This window comes from Pseudonaja textilis, chromosome Z (assembly GCF_049901715.1).
Source record: "Pseudonaja textilis isolate UNSWEBS1 chromosome Z, rPseTex1.2, whole genome shotgun sequence".
Lineage (NCBI taxonomy): Eukaryota > Metazoa > Chordata > Lepidosauria > Squamata > Elapidae > Pseudonaja > Pseudonaja textilis.
Window position 1 is genome coordinate 29,039,564 of NC_142008.1, and position 24,092 is coordinate 29,063,655.

The 24,092-nt window shown below is 33.8% G+C and overlaps 1 protein-coding gene across 15 annotated transcripts in view; it reads left to right on the forward strand.

The window, feature by feature from the left end:
* DYNC1I1 (dynein cytoplasmic 1 intermediate chain 1) overlaps positions 1-24,092 on the forward strand; it is a 274,890-nt gene that overhangs the window by 140,964 nt on the left and 109,834 nt on the right. For all 15 annotated transcript variants that reach the window (XM_087915831.1, XM_087915837.1, XM_087915838.1 and 12 more), the window contains one exon: positions 23,788-23,877. In XM_087915831.1, the coding sequence (XP_087771957.1) occupies positions 23,788-23,877 (90 nt within the window). The remainder of the gene's footprint in view (positions 1-23,787; positions 23,878-24,092) is intronic.

The window sequence follows — 24,092 nt, forward strand, 5'->3', positions numbered from 1 at the left end:
TCCAAAAAGAAGTTTTCTGTATTTATGTTTTGTGTTTTGTGTGTCTATGTTTGAATTAATAAAATTCTAGAAAAATCTTGGAAGAGAATAATGAAATTGTAAACAAGACAGATGGATACAATGAATATATAGAACTCAAGGCAAAAGAAATATAATTGAATAGAAGGAAAGGGAAATAGCGAGAAGCTGGGAAAAGATATGAAGTTGAATATATAAGATAAATATGCATATCAAATTGTGTTTGTATGGAAATGTGATAATTTGGAATTATGATGTTTTTAAATAAGATGTTTTATTTGTTTTTTAGAAAATATGTCTTATGTTTTTACATTCTCCGTTTTGTTTGTCTGTGTATTGTTTTTAAAAATTAATAAAATTTGTTTTTAAAAAAAGATTCTAAAACGGAAGGTTTCTATGATAAATTGACTGATTTAGATAAGATATTGACAGGTACTGATGAAAAGGTGATTAAAAAATTGTATGGATATTTATTAGAAATTAAATTAGAAGAACAAGTTAAAGAAACTATGATTGCTTGGGGGAAGAATTTTGGATATGGGATTGATTTAGAGAAATGGCAAAAATTGTGGTCTCAAAATTATAAAATGACAATGTCAACAGCATATAAAGAAAATTTGTATAAGATGTTTTACAGGTGGCATTTTCCCCTGACAAGAATAGCTAGAATGTTCAAGAATAAATCCGAAAAATGTTGGAAATGTCATCAGACACCTGGCTCATATTACCATATGTGGTGGACTTGTGCGGATGCTAAAAAATACTGGACTAAAATCCACATGTGGTTGGAAAAAATGACAAAAAAAGATATAGACTTGAAACCAGATATATTTTTATTGGGAATTTTACCTGAAATATATAGTAAAGACTTGAAATATATGATTTTAAATGTATTAACAGCGGCTAGGATTGTACTTGCCAAAAACTGGAAAAATGAGAAAACACCATCACAGGAAGAAATCATTAAGAAAATATTGGAATGTGCTGAAATGGGTAGATTGACATTTGAAATTAGAGAACAAGAGGATAAACAAATTTATAAAATTTGGGATCTTTTCTATCAATGGTTAGACAATAAAATACAGTAATGAAATATGTAGACTTTTAGAAAATAATAAATATATAAAGATGTACTTCTTTCTTATTATATCTACAAAATGTGTTTAGCATAGATTTGGGATGATAACATGAACTGTTATAAAACAAACTAAGTAAATTATGATAATCTTGTAAAACATAAATGAATAAAAGTATAGTCAAATGATTGATTAATAATGATACTAAGGTATTTAATTTTTGATTGAAAATACGAGATTATACGCAATGTAATTGTAATTGAAGACTATGAAATGGAAGCACAAAACAATTTGTAAACCAATCAGCACACTGTATGTATACATATGGAAGATGGCTTGATGTTTTTATGTTTTGTTTGTTTACTTGGTTTTTAAAAACCAATAAAAACTTTTTTTTTAAAGGGGAAAAAAATAATTTCAGCATAGTGTTCTGAGAATGAAGAAAGATGTTGTTTTGGGAGAAGACTTGTTTAAAGAACTTTTCCATTCACAGAATATGTTTCAAGGTTTTTTGGTTTGTGGCTAAGGTAAAAAACAGACAGGACTAGGAAGGATAAGTTAAAAACATCTCACACAGTAAATGGGGAACACTTTGATGTTACTGAAATAGTATCAATGATAATAAATACATTTTTTATCATTCAGAATATTTTTTTCATTTCTTACTCTAATCCAGTGACTCGTATTGTTTCTTTACTGTAAATTATTGCTTTGTTTTGTCTCTTTTTAGTTCAGAAAAACAGACATCTTCTTAGTTACCAAGGCTGTCATAAATATGCCATCATTCAGCAACATTCATTTCATTTCATCTGAATTTGGTTTTTGAAAAACATTTGGTTTTGGTGAACATCCCAGCATGCGGATGTTTCCTCCAAAGCTTAGCCTGCCAATCCATATTCTGCAAATTACACTGGAAATTTCTTTTTAAAAAACAACAACAAAAGAAATTCCAGAACATTTAGTATTTGTCCAAGTTTGAAATAGTAGTATTTTCAGGTGGTTATTTTAACTTACTTATCTGACTGTATAAACAAAAGAGACTAACAGAATAATATAAGTATGATTTAACTGGGCATCGTGGATTTCAATTTTTTTAAAAGTGAAGGAAACAAATTCATATTTTAAAAATGTCAGAGCCAGATTTATGGGGAACAACATCTAATACATGGACACATGCCCTTTGCAGAAGGAAGAGAATGATAGTCACTTGACAGAGGCAGGGGTGGGATTCTACAGGTTTGCACCTATTCACTAGAACCCGTTGTTAACATTCTAAGCAGTTTGAAGAACCTGTTGTTAAAAGAAATTACTGCCCTAATCCTGTAAGGAAGGCAGGAAGGAAACATTCTGGTGTCGCTTACAGAAACTGCCTCTCCGTTAAGCCTTATTACATTCTTGGCAGGACTAGACTTCCTGTCTCTGGAACTTCTCTGGAGTTGTTTTCCCCTTCTTTGCAGGTACTTTGCTTGTGTGGAGTGACCATTCAAAGTTACAATGTCACTGAAAAAAGTGACTTATGACCCTTTTTCACCCTTACGACTGTTGCAGCATCCCCACAGTCATGAGAAGCCAGGCGAGGAGATGCGTGCCTCAATGTTAACACAGTTGAGAAAGTGCAGAAATATTTCACAAGAAGAGTTCTCCACTCCTCTACTCGTTGTAGAATATCTTATGCCACCAGACTTGAAATTCTAGACCTAGAAAACCTTGAATTACGCTGTCTTCATATGATCTAAGTATGGTACCGTATTTCCCCATGTATAAGCACCCCTTTGTATAAGCCACCCCCCAATTTTTGGACTGTGAAGTTTTGAAAAAAATATTTTATTAGAGAAACAAGTTATGAAGAAAGAAAATTTACAAAGAAACAAAATTCGACGTCTAGATCTACAACTTCGGTCATGACGCCGAAGCGGTGCGGGCGACGCTAGCAATCTACGCATCGGAACGAGAGTAGGAACGAAGCATTCAGGCCGATGCCTAGCGTATGCATTTCTATCGCGTACTTGCACTCGTAATCGTATCATCACTTACAATTTTTACAAAAAAGTATAGCATACTGCTGGAAAACCAGTTTATTCCTACTTTATTATTTTATGCATTTTCACGTATAAAAAGTGTACCTGCTTTGTATATGCCACCCCCCTACTTTTTGGGCTTGAAAATTTTGGAAAAAAGGGGTGGCTTATACATGGGGAAATACAGTATATAAAATCATACATTGCAATGACTTACTTGTCAATGAATACTTCAGCCTCAGCCATAACAACCGAAGAGCACACAATAGATACAAACTCAAGGTTAACCGCACCAAACTTGATTGCAGGAAATACGACTTCAGCAACAGAGTGGTCAATGTCTGGAATACTCTACCTGACTCTGTGGTTTCTTCCCCAAACCCCAAAAACTTTAACCTTAGACTTTCTACTATTGACCTCACCCCTTTCCTAAGAGGTCTGTAGGGGGCGTGCATAAGTGCACCAATGTGCCTACCATCTCTGTCCTATTGTTTCTTTTATTTTTCTTATATGTACCCATTTCATGTATTTATAACTATGTATATACTTATACCTGTTATCTTGTAAGCGATTGACAAATCAAATAAATAAATAAAATAAATGTGAGTGATGTTGAGTTGGCCACACCCAGCCTGTCACATTTCCACCAAGCCATGCCCACCAATTAAGCCACACTCACAGAACCGGATGTTAAAAAAATAGAATCCCACCCCTGGATAGAGGCCTAAAATATGGATCTAGTCTAGTTCAAATTATGGTTCAAATAATTCTCAGATGGATTGATAATTTTTATTCAAGAAAGTAAAATGGATATATTCAAGTAACATTGCAATAATTATTTTTAATATTTGTAATTTACCACAATGAATAATATATCAGGCAGCTGGCTTTAGCAGATAAATAGAAAGGGGGTGGAAAAGAGAAGAAAATGTAAGGTGCAATGAAAAATGGAAGCAACTAAAATGTCTGTCGGTTTTAGGAAATTTCCATGATCAACAGAAGCCTTATTCAGATCATGTTAAGCAAAAGTGAACTAAAAATATGACTAAAATATGTTTTTGATAAATATTTAACAATTTTTTAAAAAAGCTATTTGGTTTCCATAGCTTAAATTTTGGAATAGATTTAAAAAATTGTCCTAAATTTATTCCCCCCAAACTCAAGAATTAACTTCTATCTCACCTGTTCAACACAATCTGAGTTGGGAAATTGAAGAGATGGGGCAATAAATTCCTCACTCCAGCCTTCATGTTTTGTTTGTCAGTCTCCTTGGAGCCTACATTGAAGACTCCATCCTTGTTTGGGAATTATTGGAACTCTAATGCAGCGCTTCTGGAAGGCATGAGTTTTAAATAAGGCTGTTATATAATATGAAATAGTCTCAGGACTTGGGGGAAAAACAGTTTCTAAATTGTTTCCAGAGGCCAAAATGCTTCCACCTTTGTTCTTTCACTGTAGTCAGTGACAAATGTGCATCCATTAACATTTGAATTTTTCATCTACTAAGTCATTTCATATACTAGAAACCACTGGTATTTTATACCAAAAACCATGTCACTACCTGAATTAATGGCTACTGTCTGTTCTGAGGAAATAGTAAGAAACGGAGGAAAATACAGTATATCCAAAAAAGCTGAGAATTAATTCAAGAAAAGCTTGGTAATTTTCTGTATACCATCCCTCTTTGCGCAGCAATTGAATCTGTTTTTAGTTTAGCTATCAATTTAATTATATACCAAAATGTTTGGAAAGCAATCTCTATTTCATTCAAGTTGCATCATTGATCTGTCTTAAATATTCAGCATTTTTATGATTAAAATACCAGTAATCTTTCTTTTTTAAGTGAAAGAAGGTTGTAAGGTATTTACTGTAAAATATTCCTTAAATCTTTCGTAGGAACTGGAGAAGATTTGTGTAGATAACATAGAATGATTTATATATTGTGCTGGGGAATAAATTATGGTGTATAAGGTGGGGTGGGGGCAAGAGAAAGAAAGCAAATTAATGATGCCTTTCCTACCTTTCTTAAATTTCTCTTTTAGTGTTTATTCTGCTAATGTTGCTCTATTGGATGAATAATGGATCACAGTCCAAACAAATCTGGGTTAATTTAAGAACATTAGCATGATACAGCCATGGGGAAAAAGCAAATTCACCCTCTAATTTATATTTGCCTTTAAAATGGTTTTTGCTTTTCAAGGAGAGTAAAAGATCTTCCTGAAGATCTTGGTGGCCTCAAGAGTATATTCATGTATTTCTTTGAAACAATAAGGCTGGCCATGTTTTAATTTCCCACTCTATAGTCCTGGTATTTTTATCCAATATTAATCAGTGCTGATCCTGTTAAACATTTTTTTTTAAAGAGCAACTTGTACAACAGGTAGAGTGTTCCCTGTTATTCTTCCACCTTCCCACCCTCACAAAAAAACTTTGGTTATTTTCTTAGGAATGCATATATTTTATTAGCCTCATTCATTCAATAGAAGGCTAAAAGTATGTTCGATGTGTGTGTGTCTAGCTTTCCATGACAGATGTAAAGAATGTTCACCGTGAGATTTTAACAGTTCCTTTTGCAACTTGTGGACATTACTACCTCCAAAATGCCTAAGCTTTTTTGGAAACTGCTGTTCCATAAAACTTTCTGAGGGCAAAAGATTAAAATTTACTACTGATATATTTGGTGGTTCCATACATTATGTACTGCTATGTTTTTATTGTGGCTTATGAGATAAATAATAAGTGATGAGATTCACATTGCACATTAATAAAACATAGGTTTTCAGTTTTCATGGTGAGTTTGAAGTGTAGGATAAAAACAGATGTACAGATATAGATTAACAGAATTGGAAGGGACCTTGTAGGTCATCTAGTCCAATTCCCCAACCAAGCAGGAGACTCTATACCATTTCTGAAAAATGGCCAATCTCTTCTTGAAAGGTTTCAGTGATGAAGCTCCCACACCGTCCAAAGGCAAGCTATTCCATTGGTAGGTTGTCCTCACTCTCAGAAAATTTCTCCTTACTTCTAGGTTAAATCTCTCCTTGACCATCATTCCTTGTCTGGCCTTCAGGTACCTTGGAAAATAGCTTGACCCCCTCCTCTCTGTGGTAGCCCCTCAAATATTGGAATACTGTTATCGTGTCTCACCTGGTCCTTCTCTTCACTAGACTAGTCATACGGAGTACTTGCAATTGTTTTAGCCTCCAGTATTCTAATCATCTTGGTTGATCTTCTCTGCACTTTTTTTAGAGTCTCAATATCTTTTTTATAATATGATGACCAAAACTGGATACAGTATTCTAGGGGTGGTCTTACTAAGGCTTTATAGAATGGTATTAGTACCTCACAATATTTTTTTTCAATATTTTTTTAATTTTTATATTTTAAAAAACATCTCTTTTGGTGAACAATGTGGTTCCAGGTTTTTACATTTCAATACAAACATGACCACAGTTGCATATTCATCTTTCATATTCAATTTCATATCGTATTATCACTTATTTCATTTTCCTTTAAAATTCTCAAATATTCTAATATTTATTACACTTATTTTATCCAATTCCAATTCCTATCATAATTTATTTCATTTTTCTTTAAATATTCTCAGATCTTGTATTACAATATTATCTAAGATTCTTATTTCATTTCTATATTTATTCACATATTTACTCTTATCTGCCACATTTGCAATTTTATTACATACTATTATTCCATTCATTGTTCAATAGGTTCCATCCTAATTCTAATAATCCAAAACTTGTTCCCTTTAATTGTCAATTTGAGTTTGCTGCCCCTTTGCCTTATATACTCCCTCAATTTATTATCTTTAAATCCTTATAAATATTTACCATAATATAGTCATTTTTAATTATCACATTCTACATTAATATCAATAATCTCCTAACTACTAAATATCACATATGCATATATATATTTGAGTCAGATTCCGCATGGTATTCTTTTACTTAATTACATTCTAGATCATCTATTTGTTTCAAAAATATTACTCTATTCAATTAATTTTAGAAACTGATAGTCATCTTTCCATTACAGTTCTCATAGTTCATTTTAACTTTATTCATTGCATTATTAAATCTCAATTAATATATTTACAATAAATTACCATTTCCATATCTATTTCAATTAAATCTATATCTGGTTTAACACTAATCCTTAGGGAAAAAATATCAGTTCCATTCTTTTCTATTTTTAAATCTATGTTCTTATATATCACTACACAATACCTTGCAGAATCCCCTTTCCTGTTCTTCTTCTATCCATTGTCTCTCATCCTCCTGACTATATAATTTCATTTCATTTTTGTTTGCTTTCTGCTTCCCATCATTTTCTGGTCCTTTCTCTTAATTCCCATTTTTTCCGTTATTATTTCCCACCATTTCTTATTCCAATTATTTATTTTATTCCCCACTTTCTCTTGATTTTTCCTCTGTAATTCCCTCTTCTGCTGTTTCCTTTTCTTTTGTTTAATTTTCCAAACAATTTCCTCACTAATTATCACATCAAACCTCAAGTTTTTAGATTTAATTCACACACACACACACACACACACACGGTTTTAATGTTCGTTGTTCCACTTGTTCTTTAAGGCTGGTTTTCTCTTTATTTAACTTCTCCCCCTCTGGTTCTCTTTGTTCTTCTTCAATCTGCATCACCATTTCTAATTTTTGTAGTATAATATTTCCAAGCTTTCTTTTATCATTTCCTTCATATTTTGTAGTTCCAATTTTATTTCCACACATAATTCTCCCATTTTATACTCTTCTTCTTTTTTCTCCCCTTTCTTTAATATTTTTGTCCAATCCAATTGTCCAGTAATTCATTACAACCAGTGTCTTTTATATTTAATTTCAACTGCCAGTGTCCATAAATCTTTGTTTCCAGGTTAACTTCTTTTCCAACTTTTTCCCGAAGTCACCAAATAATCCCAGGGCAATTTCTTCACATATTGTTTTTTTCTTATAATATTCTAGCATTTAACTTTTCAGGGTTTTTATTTTATTGTAATGGAATTCCTTTTATTTCCTTTCAAATTTCAATTTTAAAAAGATCAAGCACTTGTCAAAGAGTCACTGAAATTTTTCCTTTACCATTAGGTGGTAATGGCAGTTCTGTTTCCCCGTTTCACCCTTTCTTTTCACTTTTTCTTTTTTTTAAAGTTGTTATTAATTTCACTAAGCCCAATTATTAGCTCTTATTTCTTTTTAACATATTCAATTCTAGCATTTAATTATACCTATTTAGTTCTAAAATCAAATTAATAATTATTCAATTTAATTTCCAAGCCTTTTATAATCCAATATTTTCCTCTGAATTTTCTGTCTCCAAATTAATTATTTTTAAAGTCCAAAACCAATTTCACAAGTTTCCAATTTTCTTCACTCTTTCTCTGGTCACTACTTCTACAATCTTTCATTAAAAAATTATTTGTTTCTTACTTCTGGGGTACCTTAATTTCCATGTATTTCATCTGGTTCACACACCGCTGGCAGCTTCACCACTGCAGCACAATCTTAGTTTCCCAGACTGTTTCCTGTCTTCATGCTGACCATTTTTGACCACCGCTGCAACTTGTCTTTGGAAGGAGTTTACCTTGTCAGGGAGGGGAGATGTGTCTCCCCTTGACCCTCCAGGTAGTCCCCCTTTCTTCACCACCTTTCCAGGGTGGTTGTGGTCTCAATCAGGAACCTCCAACAAGCAAGCACAGAGCAAAACCACACACGATCATGGATTCCGCTGCGACGCGATGGAAGCAAAACTGGAAGTCCCCTTACCTCACTTGATCTTGATTTTGTTAGTGCAATTTAGGATTGCATTGGCTTTTTGGGCTGCTGCTGCACATGCTGGCTCATATTTAATTGGTTGTCCACTAAGACTTCAAGATCCTTCTCATTGTTACTGCTATTAATATTGTTTCACCCAGTCTATATTTTTCTTGTCTAAGTGTAAGACTTTACTTTTCTGTACATTGAATTTCATTTTATAGATAGGGCCCAGTGTTCAAGACTGTCAAGATTCATCTGGATCTTGAACCTATCACCTAGGGTGTTGGATATTCCTGCCAGCTTAATATCATCTGCAAATTTGGCAAGGTTTCCTTCTATTCCCTCATCTAAGTCATTGATGAAGATATTGAAGAGTATTAGGCTTAAGAAGGAACTTTGTGATACCCCACTGTTTACTTTCTTCCATGTAGATGTAGACCCATTAAGGAATACTTGTTGAGTATGGTTTGTCAGCCAGTTATGAATCCATCTGGTGGTGATGCTATATATCTTACTTTTTTCTAGCTTACCAAAATGTAGGTTGTGGTCTACTTTGTCGAATGCCTTGCTGAAATCTAAGTATATTATATCCACAGTATTTCACTGGTCTAATAATTTAATCAGTATGTTGAGGAATGAAATAAGATTGATTTGGCATGATCTGTTTTTAACAAACCCATGCTGACTGCTAGTTATTACTTTACTTGTTTCTAGATGTTAGCAGATCTGTTTTTTATTATCTTTTCCACTGTCTGCCCAGGTATTGATGCTAGGCTGATTGTCTATAGCATGGTGTTAAACTCGCCATGTCACGTTGCCATCACATGATGTTTCATGACCTTTTCCACATTCACAGAGCAGGTGATGGTATGGCCTGCACATGACACATCTGGCCAATGGGCTGCCAGTTTGATACCTCTGGTCTATAGTTCCTGGGTCTGTTTTTTTCCCTTTTTTGAAGATGGGAACCATATCAGCTCTTTTTCAGTCCCCTGCTAGTTCCCTGGTGCTCCAGAATTTTTGAAAGATGTGGTACAGTGGTTCTGAAATGACATCCACCAGCTCCTTTAGAACTCTGGAATATAATCCATCAGATCCTGGTGATTTGTATTCATCAAGATCAACAAGTGTTCTCGTTTTTGCTTATTTTAACTTATTTCTAGTGAATCTTTTACAGTTATGTTTTTGGTAGGTTAGGTTATAGTTTTTTTTGCGTGAGGTACCCTCACGCAAAAAGAAACTATAGCCCAACCTACCAAATGCGAAGAATGAGTGAAGCATCTTTGCTTTCTTTCTTCTACCTGATACTTCCTTGCCCTCTTCTCTCTTTAGTGGACCGACTATTTCCTTGATTTTTTTCTTGTTATTTATGTTACTGTATATCACATAGTAATTTAGTGCAGGTTACTAAATCAGAGTAGGAACTAGTTTGCAGATGTTAAGTTTTACATTGCTAGTCAACCAAAAATAAATCTATGTGTAGATTTCTACAGTTGCTAAGTCAAAAACCAAACAATTATGGATCACAATTGTGTTTCTCATCAGAAACCTCATAATTATCTCCTCAATGCCTCACTGGGAAATTTTACAAACTAATGTTTGGACACCCATTGATGGAGATTGTGATAATTGATGATTTTGCTTTTCAAACCTTTAAAACTCCTTTCATGGAACTCTATGCACATGAGCTGTTCACCATTTGGCTTTTCAGTTTTTATAGGCAAAACTGAAACCATAAAAAAATCATAAAAACAGTTGTATGTAATTTCATGTCTATCACTAAAACAATTTCAAATGTGCCAAGGATTTAGAAACCTTTCTTTATAGCACGATGGCCACCTCTCATTTTTGCCCTGTTTCCTAATGTCTCCAGGGTATAAGGGTTGAGCTGAAAATATTTTAGTATCAATATGGCATTCTTTCCCAGTTTTTTTTCTAATGGAGATCATGCACAACTTCATGACAGACTGCTCCTTTGTTGCACTGCTCACCAAACCCATGTCTGCATTTCTTTTTCTTTTTAGTGTACATGTTGTCTTGCACTTTGGATTGTTAGACTCTATATCAAAAGGTCAGAAAACATAGTGTTCGTCAGCTGTTTTTGCTGCACTTGGGAAACATGGTACATTTCACTTCCTCCCCAACACAGATATGATAGTGTGTTCCTGTCCTGTCCTTTCTTTTTTTTTCTTTTTTGAAATATCCTTCGGATTTTATTGCTTACACAGATTAAAATGTCAACTTATTAAATATTTCTATTTGCATTTGTCCTTTTCTAAAGAATTATGGTGTAGCATCTCTTTCTTTCTCTCTCATTCTCTTTTATTCTCCATCTCTAAAAAGTATGGAGGGAGGGAAGCTTTCCCCAAGGTTTGCACATATATTTTGAAAAATAGTTCTATTGACAGAATCGGCAAGCTTTCATGACTTTTAGGTTTGGCCAAGCCATTAATGCATTTATTGCTTTTGGCATCAGGTGACAGGAGTGGTTAGTTGCTTGAATTTTCATTCTGTCTCTCCTTTCTTTTCCCCACTTTCTAATAGATGGCTGTATTTTACACCCCTTTGCCATTCCTTTTTCTTGCTAATAGCACCAAGTGACAGCTTTTGATTAGAGGAGACTTGAAAAGAACCTGGCAAGCAAAGCCATTACATCAAAACTCAGACAGATGCTTGCTCTCAAGAACCTTTTCTGGATGGCAGGTGGTTACCCGCCTAAGAGATAATTCAGCTTTCTCTTCTTGCTCTTTCACCTGAAATGGGGGGAGGGGGAGAGAAATTGGAGTGATAATTTGCCTTCATAACATTTATAATTACCTTTCCCCCCCTCAAATCAGCTTGGTTTTAAAAAATAAAAATACTGTTATGGTTTTATAAGGGATATGATTGTAGGAATAATCTGTGGCTTATTACTCACTTATGTATGTAAATCTGTACCTGGATGTTACCACTTTAAACAGTGAATTAATTTATTTATTTGATGAAATGGTATCTTCCATAACCCTTCTCTGAATCTAATAGAAGGCAAGCTCTAGAAAGCCTTTTCACTGTTAGTTTTATGTGTGAAAGTTGCGGGGGAGGAATTTTTTTATGGAACATTTAATCATGATTCCAGAGTCATATTTTATTCTCTTAATGAGCAATCCTCAAGTTGTGCCCTTTTGTACTTCAAACTTAGTCAGGTATATTTCATCTACTTAATCAAAATAAGAAATCTCAGTTATGGTTTGTTTTGGGTCCCTCCTATGGAGTTGATCCCTGAACATTTTCTCAGCCTCTTTTCCAGATGGTGCCACCATCTGGGCAAACAAGAACTATGAAAGGACAGAGAATAGTACACAGTGAAAATATTATAGAATTCAACACTCTCTCTCATCCCAATTATTTATAACTCTTGATATTAAAAAGCCCAGGTTCTCAAACTTGGCAACTTTGAGACTTGTGGACTTCAGCTCAATTCTGGGAAGTATAGAGCAGTTTCAAAATGAAATCTTTTTTTTTTTCTACATCTTTTGTGGGGATTTAAAGAGGATGCTTTAACATATCTTCCACATCCTGCATATTAAATTTTTAGTTTGGATTTCAGTCACTTATGTGTATTCTTTATTTTAAAATAGTTTTTTCAAAGTGAATTCAACATTATAACCTTAAAAAACATTTTTTTCTCTAGGTGTTAAATGTCATAGTGGGTTTGTAGTAATAACTGATAGATATTTTCAATAATCTTTACTACAGACTGAGACTACAAAGGACCTGTCAATCATTAGGTTAAACCTTAAACACAGATGAGTTGGATTCACATTAGCAGCATGAGAGAGCCCCCAAAATGAAGGAAGCTGTCCACGTCTGTTTGCAGACATGGTGATAGAACTACCACTGCTAATAGGTTTTCCTGCTATTGGCCTGAGATATTAAATCAAAGTGAAGTTTATGTAAAATCCCAACATTGTGCATGGGGAGTGGGGGGAAGGGAAGAATGGAAAGTTTTCATTTAATTCCCGTTGAGATTTTCCTGTTATAAATCTGTTGTCAAAGTATTTAAGTTGTGCTTCAATTTTAGACAGATCCAAATCTTGCCCTTTGACTCATGACAGTTTACCAAAGACCTTCTTGACTGTCTTAATGCAACAGGTCCTCATTAGCTGTGACTCAGGAAAAAGAGGATGCAAAAGACACAGTGCTTTGTCATTGCTCATTGCTTTAGAAATGGGCTGATAAAAAGTGAAAGAAAACATATATTTCAAAGTGGTAAATGTGCACATACTAGTTTAACATTTGAACAGAATTGGACAGGTGTCTTACCAGCTTGACATTTTTCAGAGACATTGAATTGGAAGTATAATAGCTAAGGTAATAGTTAGCTCTGAATAGACCCAAATGCTTACATAAACACTGTGGAGTGCAACTTTTTTTCTTCATTTTATCCTGTTGTCCATTATATATACACATATCAAGGGCTATTTTGAAGGACTATTTTTTAATTATTTATTTGAAGCTTATTTATCACCTCGTTTGCCAAGCTCTATGCAGTTCATAATCAATTAAATTGGTATTATATAAAATTTTTAAAAACAAAACACTAAAATGGAATCCATCATAACATTCATTATAACATTCAAATAAAATGGCCCATCCAGTCCAAAAACATCTAAGAGAAGCCTGAGCAGAATAGTTGTTTGGAGTTAGATGGTGCCTACTGAATAAATTAAATGTTTTTCATATATATATTATAAATATGCTTATATAATAATGGAAGGAATTACTACAGTTTCCCTAATGTCATTCATATTGCTGGTCCTACCTACTTGATATTTACAGATAGACTTCTTTCTGCAAACATAAATCTATGTGAACATAGAGTGGATATGTATTTTGGCTAGGTATTGTTATAATGTGGGCAAATTCATAGGTTTATATTAATAGCAAGAGGCTTATTTAATAAATAATGTTAACAAATTCATGTTTTAATTTGATATTTGAACCTAATCAATGTCATATACATTTCCAGGGAATACCAGTCTTTTGAAGTGATAAAATAACCATAATTGTGGTTTATCAAGTCTTAATTTATATGTCACTATATGATAGCATGATATGATTTACAGATCATATTCTGTATCTGCCTGATCTGTTTCTGAATATTATCTCATTATTCTGAACTTACAAAAATGTTTCAGCCCTTTTTATCTAGATAACGATTACTGCTTATCTATTGGTTTTTTTTTTGTTATTTTCTATTGTCCTCACTTAGATTAATGAATATTTACCAATCAGCATATATTTGTGAGGATACCTTGGAACGTGTATAGAGCACCTTTACCTCAAAGATTTGTAGTTGTTAAATGCTTCTAGACACAGTATGAATTTTAAAGTTGGGAAACAACCAGGGCAGAAGCTGTAAACTGCATATAGGCTTGGATTCTGAGTTTTTCTATTTAAAGTATCAGCTTTGTACTACAAGAATATATTTTTTTCACAACTTTTACACAACTTTTATTGGAGACTAACAAATAAAAGAGAGGGAAATACAATGAAATATACAGAATTATTTTAATAAAATGACAGCACAATTTTAAATATCCATCATGAATTGTAGCGATATGAATTTTGAAGCTAGTGCAGCTAAGAGGATTGCTACAATGATCCTTTTTTTTCCCTTAAAAATATTCCTTATTTTTTAAAAATAACTGCCTTTCATGAAAAGAATGTATTTTTAATTCAAATAACCTCCATTACTTTATGATATAATCACTCTTCTTTGAGTCCCTGTTCCTATCTCAGGAAATCAAACATATACCAGCTTTTCTAACACTTAGGCATAGACCGAAAACTTGTAAAATCATTTGAGATATTGCTGTTCTATTAAGTTATAGTTAATAATATATTTACATGTTTAATCTCAATGTATATTTTTATTTTATATTAAAAACATTTTTCCACACCACCTAAGATATTTTCCATAGCAGTATACAAATGTGTTATGTGTTATGTGCTTGTGTTATTTTGGAGCTGTTACATTTTGCCACTTCTTTTGGGTTCAAAACATGTGCCACTGAAAACAGTCCAATTGGTTTGAGAAAGATATGGCTTATCCACAATTATTCCCAATTTGCAGTCTTCTAATTGGTGTGCTGATTGGCTAGTAGTACATCAAGCAAGCAGACCCAAGTCTGATCAGATTTTTTTGTTTTTAGGAAAACACTGCATTCTGTTAAATGAACATCTTCACAACAAACAGATCTAAGATTTATCAACATAAGGGACTGAACATAACCTAAGCTCCCTCTAGACAATTAAATTGACGATGGAAAAGTAAGGATCATAACAAAGAAAAGGCCAGATTTGGGAAGCTTTGAACAAGGTTATCACTTTGGCACAAACTTTTGCTTTCCTCTTGTTTTACATGTCACTATACCCCAAAAATAACAGAATAACAGAGTTGGAAGAGAACTTTGAGTAAATAAATAAATAAAATTAAAGGGAGGGGTCCTATTTCTGACTGCTTCTGTGAATGCCTCCTTCTGTCAACTATGTAATCCTTTTAATGCATGTGGAACTAAACTTGCAAAGGCCTAAATAATTTTCCTCACTAGTTGAATTATTTTACCCAACGTTTTTGCCATTTTTACTAGTACAGAAAGTCACGCTGAAGTCTTTCAAAAAGAAAGGGCCATAGCTGATCTATAGCCATGACCAAGGGGCAAAGAACTTTGAGATTGTTGTGGCAACCAAGAAAAATGTAGTCAGGCCAAGGAAAATCACTTTCTGGGATTCAAGAGATACTTTCCATAAGAACCATAGGCGGATTTCATATTTAATTAATAGGAAAATAATTATATTGAGGGATCTAATAAAGAAAGTACTGCAAATTCTTGTAGCCAGTGTTTTAGTTAATATGGCTTCTTGGACAGTTCTAAGATGCCAGAAGAAAAATTATAAACAAAACATTCAGAGGCATTTCTTTGCCATTTGGCTACCATACTCCATCATTTTTCACAAAATGGAAAAATAAGACCTGCCTTTCTAGGGCAGTGACTGAGCACAGTGAAACCAAAGCTGCTTGAAAACATAAAATGAACACTTAGTGGTAAAATGAAAACCCAAAAGATGGAAATGCAGAATACCATACCAGCAGACCTGAGAATAGTTGTGCCAGAAATAGCGTATGCTGTAATCATAGAGAGGTTAACAGATAGTAACATGAATCAAAATTAACTTGGAAGAGTCTTAACAGGATATTATATTTTCAGATTTCAGTATACTATGTTCAGTTAAGGCAAGGAGAATGAATGCATCAGCCAATTCTTTTACAATCAAACTGTTGAAATTCCAAAGGCAAGGAGAATGAATGCATCAGCCAATTCTTTTACAATCAAACTGTTGAAATTTAAAATGTATATCTATTTTAATTTTGCATAAATCTTTGGATATTTGCAGATTCTATTGCACATGTATGTGTATGTGTGTGTGTTTTGCTAAAATTCTGTTTCCAAATTGTTTACAAGTAATTCCATTCTTAGTTAATATTTGTGTAATTATTTGTGTACTAATCATACTTTGCCCCCAGAGACTTCTCTAGTTAAAGTTATACAGAGTGTGTCTTCTATAATTAGATAATAGCTTATTCAAGACTCACATAGACTCAACAATAGATGGGAGTTCTGGAAATAAGTATTTCCTAGGATAATATAGGAAATGTTAATAGCAACACACATATATACCGCTTCACAGTCCTCTTTAAATGGTTTACAGAGTCAGTATATTGGCCCCTCATTTTACTGACCTTGGAAGAATGGAAGGCTGAGTCAACCTTGAGCCGGTGAGAATTGAACTGCCAAACTGCTGGCAGCTGGCAGTCAGCAGAAGTAGCCTGCAGTACTGCATTCTAACCACTGTGCCACCATGGCCTTGATGTTGACTTCAAGCTGATACATGTTATAATAATAGTTTACCAGCACACCATGCAGTATTTAGCTTTGAATCTTGATATTATCTTTCAGGCAAGTGTATTGTGAGGATATAATGGAAGACTTGATACATACTACCCTAATTTCTAAAAGTGCAGTGCCAAAACTGGACATAATGCTATTAGTGGGTGTCTAACCAATCCAAAATGAATCGGACTATTACATTCTGTTATTTGGAAAAGTAATTTATTTTATAAAGTATAAAAATATGACATGCTGTATTATGCCTTCTGATTGGGACTTAAACTACTATGGGTATAATCTTGACCATCAATTGTTTATCTATAGGATGCATTCATGTTGCATTGGGATCAATAATGTTCCTTGAGTTAACATTCATATAAAATTGATAGTGGTTTTGGAGCTGAAAGACAACTTTGAATTTACAATCTGTCCCCTAGCCCAAATTTGCATTCACTTGTTCATTCATAAGAGCCATGGTGTCACAGTGGTTAAAATGCAGTACTGCGGGCTAACTCACTGCTCCCTCTAGGAATTTGTTTCTGAGTGACGCAAGGTTGAGTCAGCCTTCCATCCTTCAGAGATACATCCTTCAAAAGGGACCCACATTGTTGGGGGCAATATTCTGTAAACCTCTTAGAGAGGACAGTAAAGCACTGAGAAGCAGTACATAAGTTTAAGTTATATTGCTATCTTGAAGGATGTACTTGTAGTTAATTACATTTGTACTAACTCACCATAACATATAGGCTACTGTTTAATAAAGCAAGATATATAGCTTGCTTTCCATATACTAACATCCAGTTTTTAAAAGTGGTTATTATTCAGTGGGAAGAGATGAGTAATTTCTAATTATATAAAATTAAAACATGATACTCCCCATGGCTCTGCTTTCACAAACATATGCAAAAGTACTGCCATGGTGCAAATCTATGGAAGAATAAATCTTGTATTCCAGGGAACAGCATAGATCATAGCTGTGAACTGGTGGTGCATACAGCAGCAGAGAGGACTGTCTGCCTTACATAAATCTTATGCAATAATTAGCTCCATTGTGAATGGGTTCAAAGCAAACTGCAAGAAAAACTAAAAACACATATCCAAATGAAACTACCACTTCCATAAAGAGAGAGGATTTACCAAAGCTCCAGAAGTAAGGCTTCAGATCCTAATCCCTTTCTATCTCTTTCCTTTAAAGTTATCTGAAATCAGGATTTCATGACCTGAAATAGAAATTTGCTGCCAGAAATGGAGGCTAGAGATAGAAAAGGATTAGGATCTGAAGCCTTCCTTCTGGAGCTTTCAAAAGGGTTGGAATAGAATTTAGAACTTACAGATAATCAGAGTTGGAAGGGACTTTGTAGGTCATCTAGTCCAACCCTCCACCCATGCGGGAGACCCTACACCATTTCTGACAAATGGCAGTCCAACCTCTTCTTGAAGGTTTCAAGTGATGGCGCTCCCACAACCTCTGAGGGCAAGCTGTTCCATTGGTTGATTGTTCTCACTGTCAGAAAGTTTTTCCTTAATTCCAGGTTAAATCTCTCCTTGTTCCATTTCCATCCATTATTCCTTGCCTGGTTTTCAGGTACTTTGGAAAATAGCTTGATCCTTTCCTCTCTGTGGCAGCCCCTCAAATATTGGAACACTGCTATCATGTCTCCCCTGGTCCTTCTCTTCACCAGACTAGCCAAGCCCAATTCCTGTAGCCGCTTTTCATATGCCTTAGTCTTCAGTCCCCTAATCATCCTGTTTGCTCTTCTCTGTACTTTTTCTAGAGTCTTGACATCTTTTTTATAATGTAGTGAACAAAACTGGATACAATACTTTAGATGTGGTCTTACTAGGGCTTTATAGAGTAGTATTAGTACCTCACTAGATCTTGATTGTATCCCTCTGTTAATGCAATTTAGGATTGCATTAGCTTTTTGGGCTGCTGCTGCACGCTGCTGGTTCATATTTAGCTGGTTGTCCACCAAGACTCCAAGATCCTTCTCACAGTTGCTGCTGTTGAGCCTGGTTTCACCCTGTCTGTATGTGTACTTTGGGTTTTTCTTGCCTAAGTGTACGACTTTTCTTTTCTCTACATTGAATTTCATTTTGTTAGATATGGCCCAGTGTTCTAGTCTGTCAAAATCCATCTGGATTTTGAGCTTATCTTCTTGGGTGTTAGCTATTCCTACCAGCAAATTTGGTAAGTTCTCCTTCTATTCCCTCATCTAAGTCTATAATGAAGATATTGAAGAGTACTTGGCCTAAGACAGAACCCCTGCTTACTTCCCTTCATGTAGACTTAGACTCATTAAGGACTACTTGTTGAGTATGGTTTGTTAGCCAGTTGCGAGTCCATCTAGTGGTGGTGCTATCTATTCCACTTTTTTCTAGCTTACTAAGAAGTAGATTGTGGTCTACTTTGTCGAATGCCTTGCTGAAATCTAAATATATTACGTCCACAGTATTTTGCTGGTCTACTAATTTAGTCATTATGTTGAAGAATGAAATAAGATTGGTTTGGCATGATCTGTTCTTAACAAACCCGTGCTGATTGCTAGTTATTACTTTACTTGTTTCTAGATGTTGGCAGATCTGGTTTTTTATTATCTTTTCCAGTATCTTCCCAGGTATTGATGTTAGGCTGATTCCTGGGTCTGGTTTTTTGTTGTTGTTGCAATTGTCAAGTCTCCCAATTGTTTGCAAAAGAAAATAACAAAGGAAGAAGTAGGGGGGAAAGGCATCCTAAATGAATAAACCCAGGTCAGGAAAATGTTAGAGAGTTGCAAATGTTTATAAATATAAAATTGAATCCTGAAGGCTTATAGATTAAGATCTAGGAAATCCTGGGTAAGTAAAATTATCTGTTGTCTCCGATTCCATTAAGTAATTTGATCCTAGCTCTGAAAAAATATAGTTGCTAAATAAAACATGTTTGCTGTATTATTTATTTATTTATTTATTTTTAATTGTATATATTTTAAAGCATTTTAAAACTGTCACCTGGTACAGCAATGCTTCTGAAGATTTTAGCAGTTGTAGAGCATTTTGAAATGAATTTCAAGTATGCTAAATCATGTGTGGGAAGTGTATATGTGTGTGTGTGTGTGTATGGTATTCAGCTTTGTTTGGGTATTTTCCCACGTCATAGTTGTGCTTTTAAAGTTGTAGCAATGTTTCAGCAGAATCTCATCTGCCATTATCAGGCTTCTGTATTGTGTTCGTCTGTGAGTCAGACTTTCCCAGCCTGACTCACAAACGAACACTCTACACAAGCCTGATGATGGCAGATGAGATTCTGCCGAAACATTGCTACAACTTTAAAAACAAAACTATAATGACGTGGGAAAATACCTGAGCAAAGCTGAATATCATACGTATAAATACCGTGAAATCTTAAGAAAACATATCTATCTATATATCTATATCTATCTATCTACACATGTTGTATGTGTATGTAGAATTAATATGGCATAAATCCTCTGGGAGAAAGACACACACACAACATAATAATTTCATTTGAGTTTAAGCTTACCCCAGGTATTTTGCATTTTTCATTATATTTTGCATTACGATAGGATTAGTCCATTTTGATGATTTGCTACTGGAAAAACAGTAGTTTCTTCAGTATTGTTGTTGATAAATTCTGAGAAAACAGGAAAATCTGAAAAGATAGCCTATATGATGTTATTGTCTCATTACTAAAAATCTCTCAGTCCTTCATTCCTTTTAGTTCTTCCTCCAGTACAATAATTCACTTTTCAAATTACCATAGTACTGAATCCATTAACTCTGCATCAAAATACAGTGGCATGTAGAATGTTCGTAGATATTCATATTATTTTTGAAAAAAAGAAAAAGAAAAACTGGGATCATTTTCTGTTCAAAACATAAATGGCAAGTTACCAAAGCACTGTATCTATTGATGTCTTGCTTTTTATAGGTATTAGCAAGGACTGGATAATTCTACTTCAACTCCATTACGTAGTCAAATAAAGTTGTCTGATACTTTTGCTCAATGATTCACCAAAATAGGCTGTTTGAGTGGAAGAGGATGTTCTGTTTTGATGTTCTTCTAATGGTCCTTCAAGTCACCCTGACACCTGGTAACCACATGGCTAATATCCATGCAGTTTTTCTGGCAATGTTTTGGGAAGTGCTTCTTCCTAGGACTGAGAGAGAATGACTGGCTCACAGTCATCCAACTGGCTTCATGCCTAGGGGAGGTGTTTTTTTTTTAGAACCTTTAAATTGGAGCCAGGGACTATATCCAGGACCTCACAGATGCAATAGAAAAGCTTACCGCTGAGCTACAGCATTACTTCCTTCCTCAAATGTATTCAGTTGGGCTTATGGGGATATAATTGGTAGTGGATATCAGCCGGAGTCTCCAAACTTTCATATAATTTAAGGTAAATATAACCAAACAGGAAAAAGAAACATATATAAGTAGAAGAAGTAAAAGCAAGGCAAGCATAATTTGCATAGGTCAAAGAAGGGCAGTAAAACATCTGTTAGTAGTAGTAGACATGTGTCAATTTTCAATGCTCATTAAATTCATATTAATGCTGAGCCACTCTTAAACACCAAATGTACCTTCCAGTTGTTGTCATCTCAAGTTGAGTGGTGATGGTCACTTTTCAGAAATGTGCTGATCCTGTTTACTTGTCAGTAACATCTGACCTGGGGTCAGTATTGTATTTAACCCTTTGTTGTAGGTCAAAAGAAGAATTAATCCACTGAGAATTGAATTGTTTGAATAACAGGTGTCCCCTTAGTAGAGTAGCTGCTAGACTAAAACTGTTACAAGTTTTTTCTTTTTTTCTCCCTTTCCTTTTATTGTCTACAAAGAAGCATCTCAGGGACAAAAATTCAAACATAAGATCACTGAGATTGGAAGTGTGCTGCAGGATGAGAAAATAGCAGGCAGTTAGTTTAATAATATTTGAAGCTTATCACTGTTTTGATTCTGAGTTGGTATATTAAAAAAAATCATCTTGGGTTTTGATTGACAAAAGAAATAACAAATGTCATATTACTCTGGAATCATTCTTCATATTATTTTATATAAATAGAATTTCTCATATCATACTGAAAAACAATGTAAGATGTGGAAGCATTTAATATATGGCTCACTGTGATGGAACACACCAAGAGCTGCAGAATAAATAAATATATTTAATAATAATTGGGTATGTGTATTTCTTCTTTAGAGAAAAATTATAATTTTTGAAACTCAGTTATGTAAATTATGTTCTTGGATATATTTCACATTTCAAAATAAAAATATTTTAAAGAGGTAAATAGATTTAAAAAACTAATATTAAAATTTGCCAGAAATATTACATTTCTTGTATTTCTGCTGTAATGGTTTTTCTGAGATAAGAAAAAAATAATGGAAGAAATAGTAGGAATACATGGGAGAGTATTGAAGAGAAAATAATGTTGCAATCTATGTAAAATTCCATGAATGAGGCAGAGTGATTAGAGAATAATCAGTTCTAGCTGATTATTCCTATTTGAATATTCCTATATTTGAATATTCCTATGGGGAAATAGCAGAAAAACAAATTACTAGGGTTGACTGTTGCTTCCAATTTCTTGCTCAGTGTAGGATCCTGAAAAAAATATTCCAGGCAGATAACTTTCTACTCTCTTTTAGATACATTCTGTAGAAGAGAACCTCCTGTCCTGCTAGGATCTGTGCCCTATAGCATTTAATTGGAATCTACCTTCCTGTAGATCCATTATTCATTAATTAATCCATTATTCTGCACTGAGTTCTCTGAAATAAAAGAGAATAGGCTTTGACTTCTATATGACATTTTTCAGGTATTTGAAGAATGCTGTCATATTTATTCTATTGTTATTTCTTTCCTCAAGGCTAAATATATCCAGTTCCTTCAGTTTCTCTGTATGGAGTAATTTCTAACTTCCAGATCATTTCATTGTCTTTTGGGGATTCAGATTTTCTGACCCTTTTTAAAGTTTAGTGCCCAGATCTGGATATTATTCTTGAAGTAGTCTAACTAGCTATATCTTGAATGAAAGTAGTAGTATCTTCATATTTCTTTTAAATGTTTTTTGCAGATTTTTATTAAATTTATCAAGATATGAAATACAACCAAAAATTAAAATAGTGGGAAAATGGGAAGGGAAAAATGTAGGGTAAAGAAGAAAAAAGAAAGAAAAGTATTGACTTCCAAATGTTTTTAACAGTTCAATAAGATATTATCTTTGCAGCCTCAACTTTTTAGTTTTACATGTTAATGTAAAACTAGCCATTTCTACAACAACAAACTTATCTAATCAGCAAAATCCAATCCAAGTTTCATTTTTTCCCATCTCAAGCACAAAATCCAGAAGTAGTTTCAAGTAGAAACAAAGTTTGATATGTTCTTTTTTTTTTGATTAAGTCAGTCAATTTAGCCATTTCTGCAGGTTCCACCATTGTTTCTGAGCAACCATCCATTGTAGGAATTAAAATCTCTTTCTATTTTTGTGCATAAAGCATTCTTTCTGCAATAAACATATCTAATAACAAAGTTCCATTTCTCCCAAGTTCTTTGTCCATTAAGCCTAAAAGAAAAGTCTGTGGTTTTATTTTTATCTTCACTTTAAGAATCCTTGGTATTAAAATATGAATCTTCCCCAGTATTTTGTTTTTTGCTTTGTTACAGGCCCATCAAAGATGATAAAAAGTTCTTTCTTTACATTTACATGTCCAACATTTAAAGTACCTTTATACATTTTGAAAATTTATCTAGTATTAAATATCAACAGTATATCATATTATAAAATATTTCTTTTAAATTATCATTTAATGTAAATTTGAAACCCCTCGCCCAAATGATTTTTAATTGTTCAAGCATTATATTATTATACCCAAAATTCTTTACCCTTTGGATCGTGCAACACTTCACATATTGATTCTCCAAATTCAATTTCAATATAGCTCCCTTTTGTTTTGTAGAGGATGATGAAGAAGAAGAATTGGTGGAACTGAAAGCTCAGAATGATGCTGAGATAGAAACTCAAGAAAAGACCCAAGATGCAAAGGAAGGTATGTAACTAGATTGTTTGGGATTAAGTACTACTTGATGTCCATCAATAAGCTTTCGTCTCGGTTAAGCTGTATTGTGTCACTATATGTTTTGTTATTGGTTTTTTTTAATGATTTTAACCCCACTAAGTCACTGTCAGGATTCCAGCAATCGCTCTAATTAAATCATGATTCTTGAGCCAACCTTCAAAAAACTTCAAAGGATTCATTAGAGA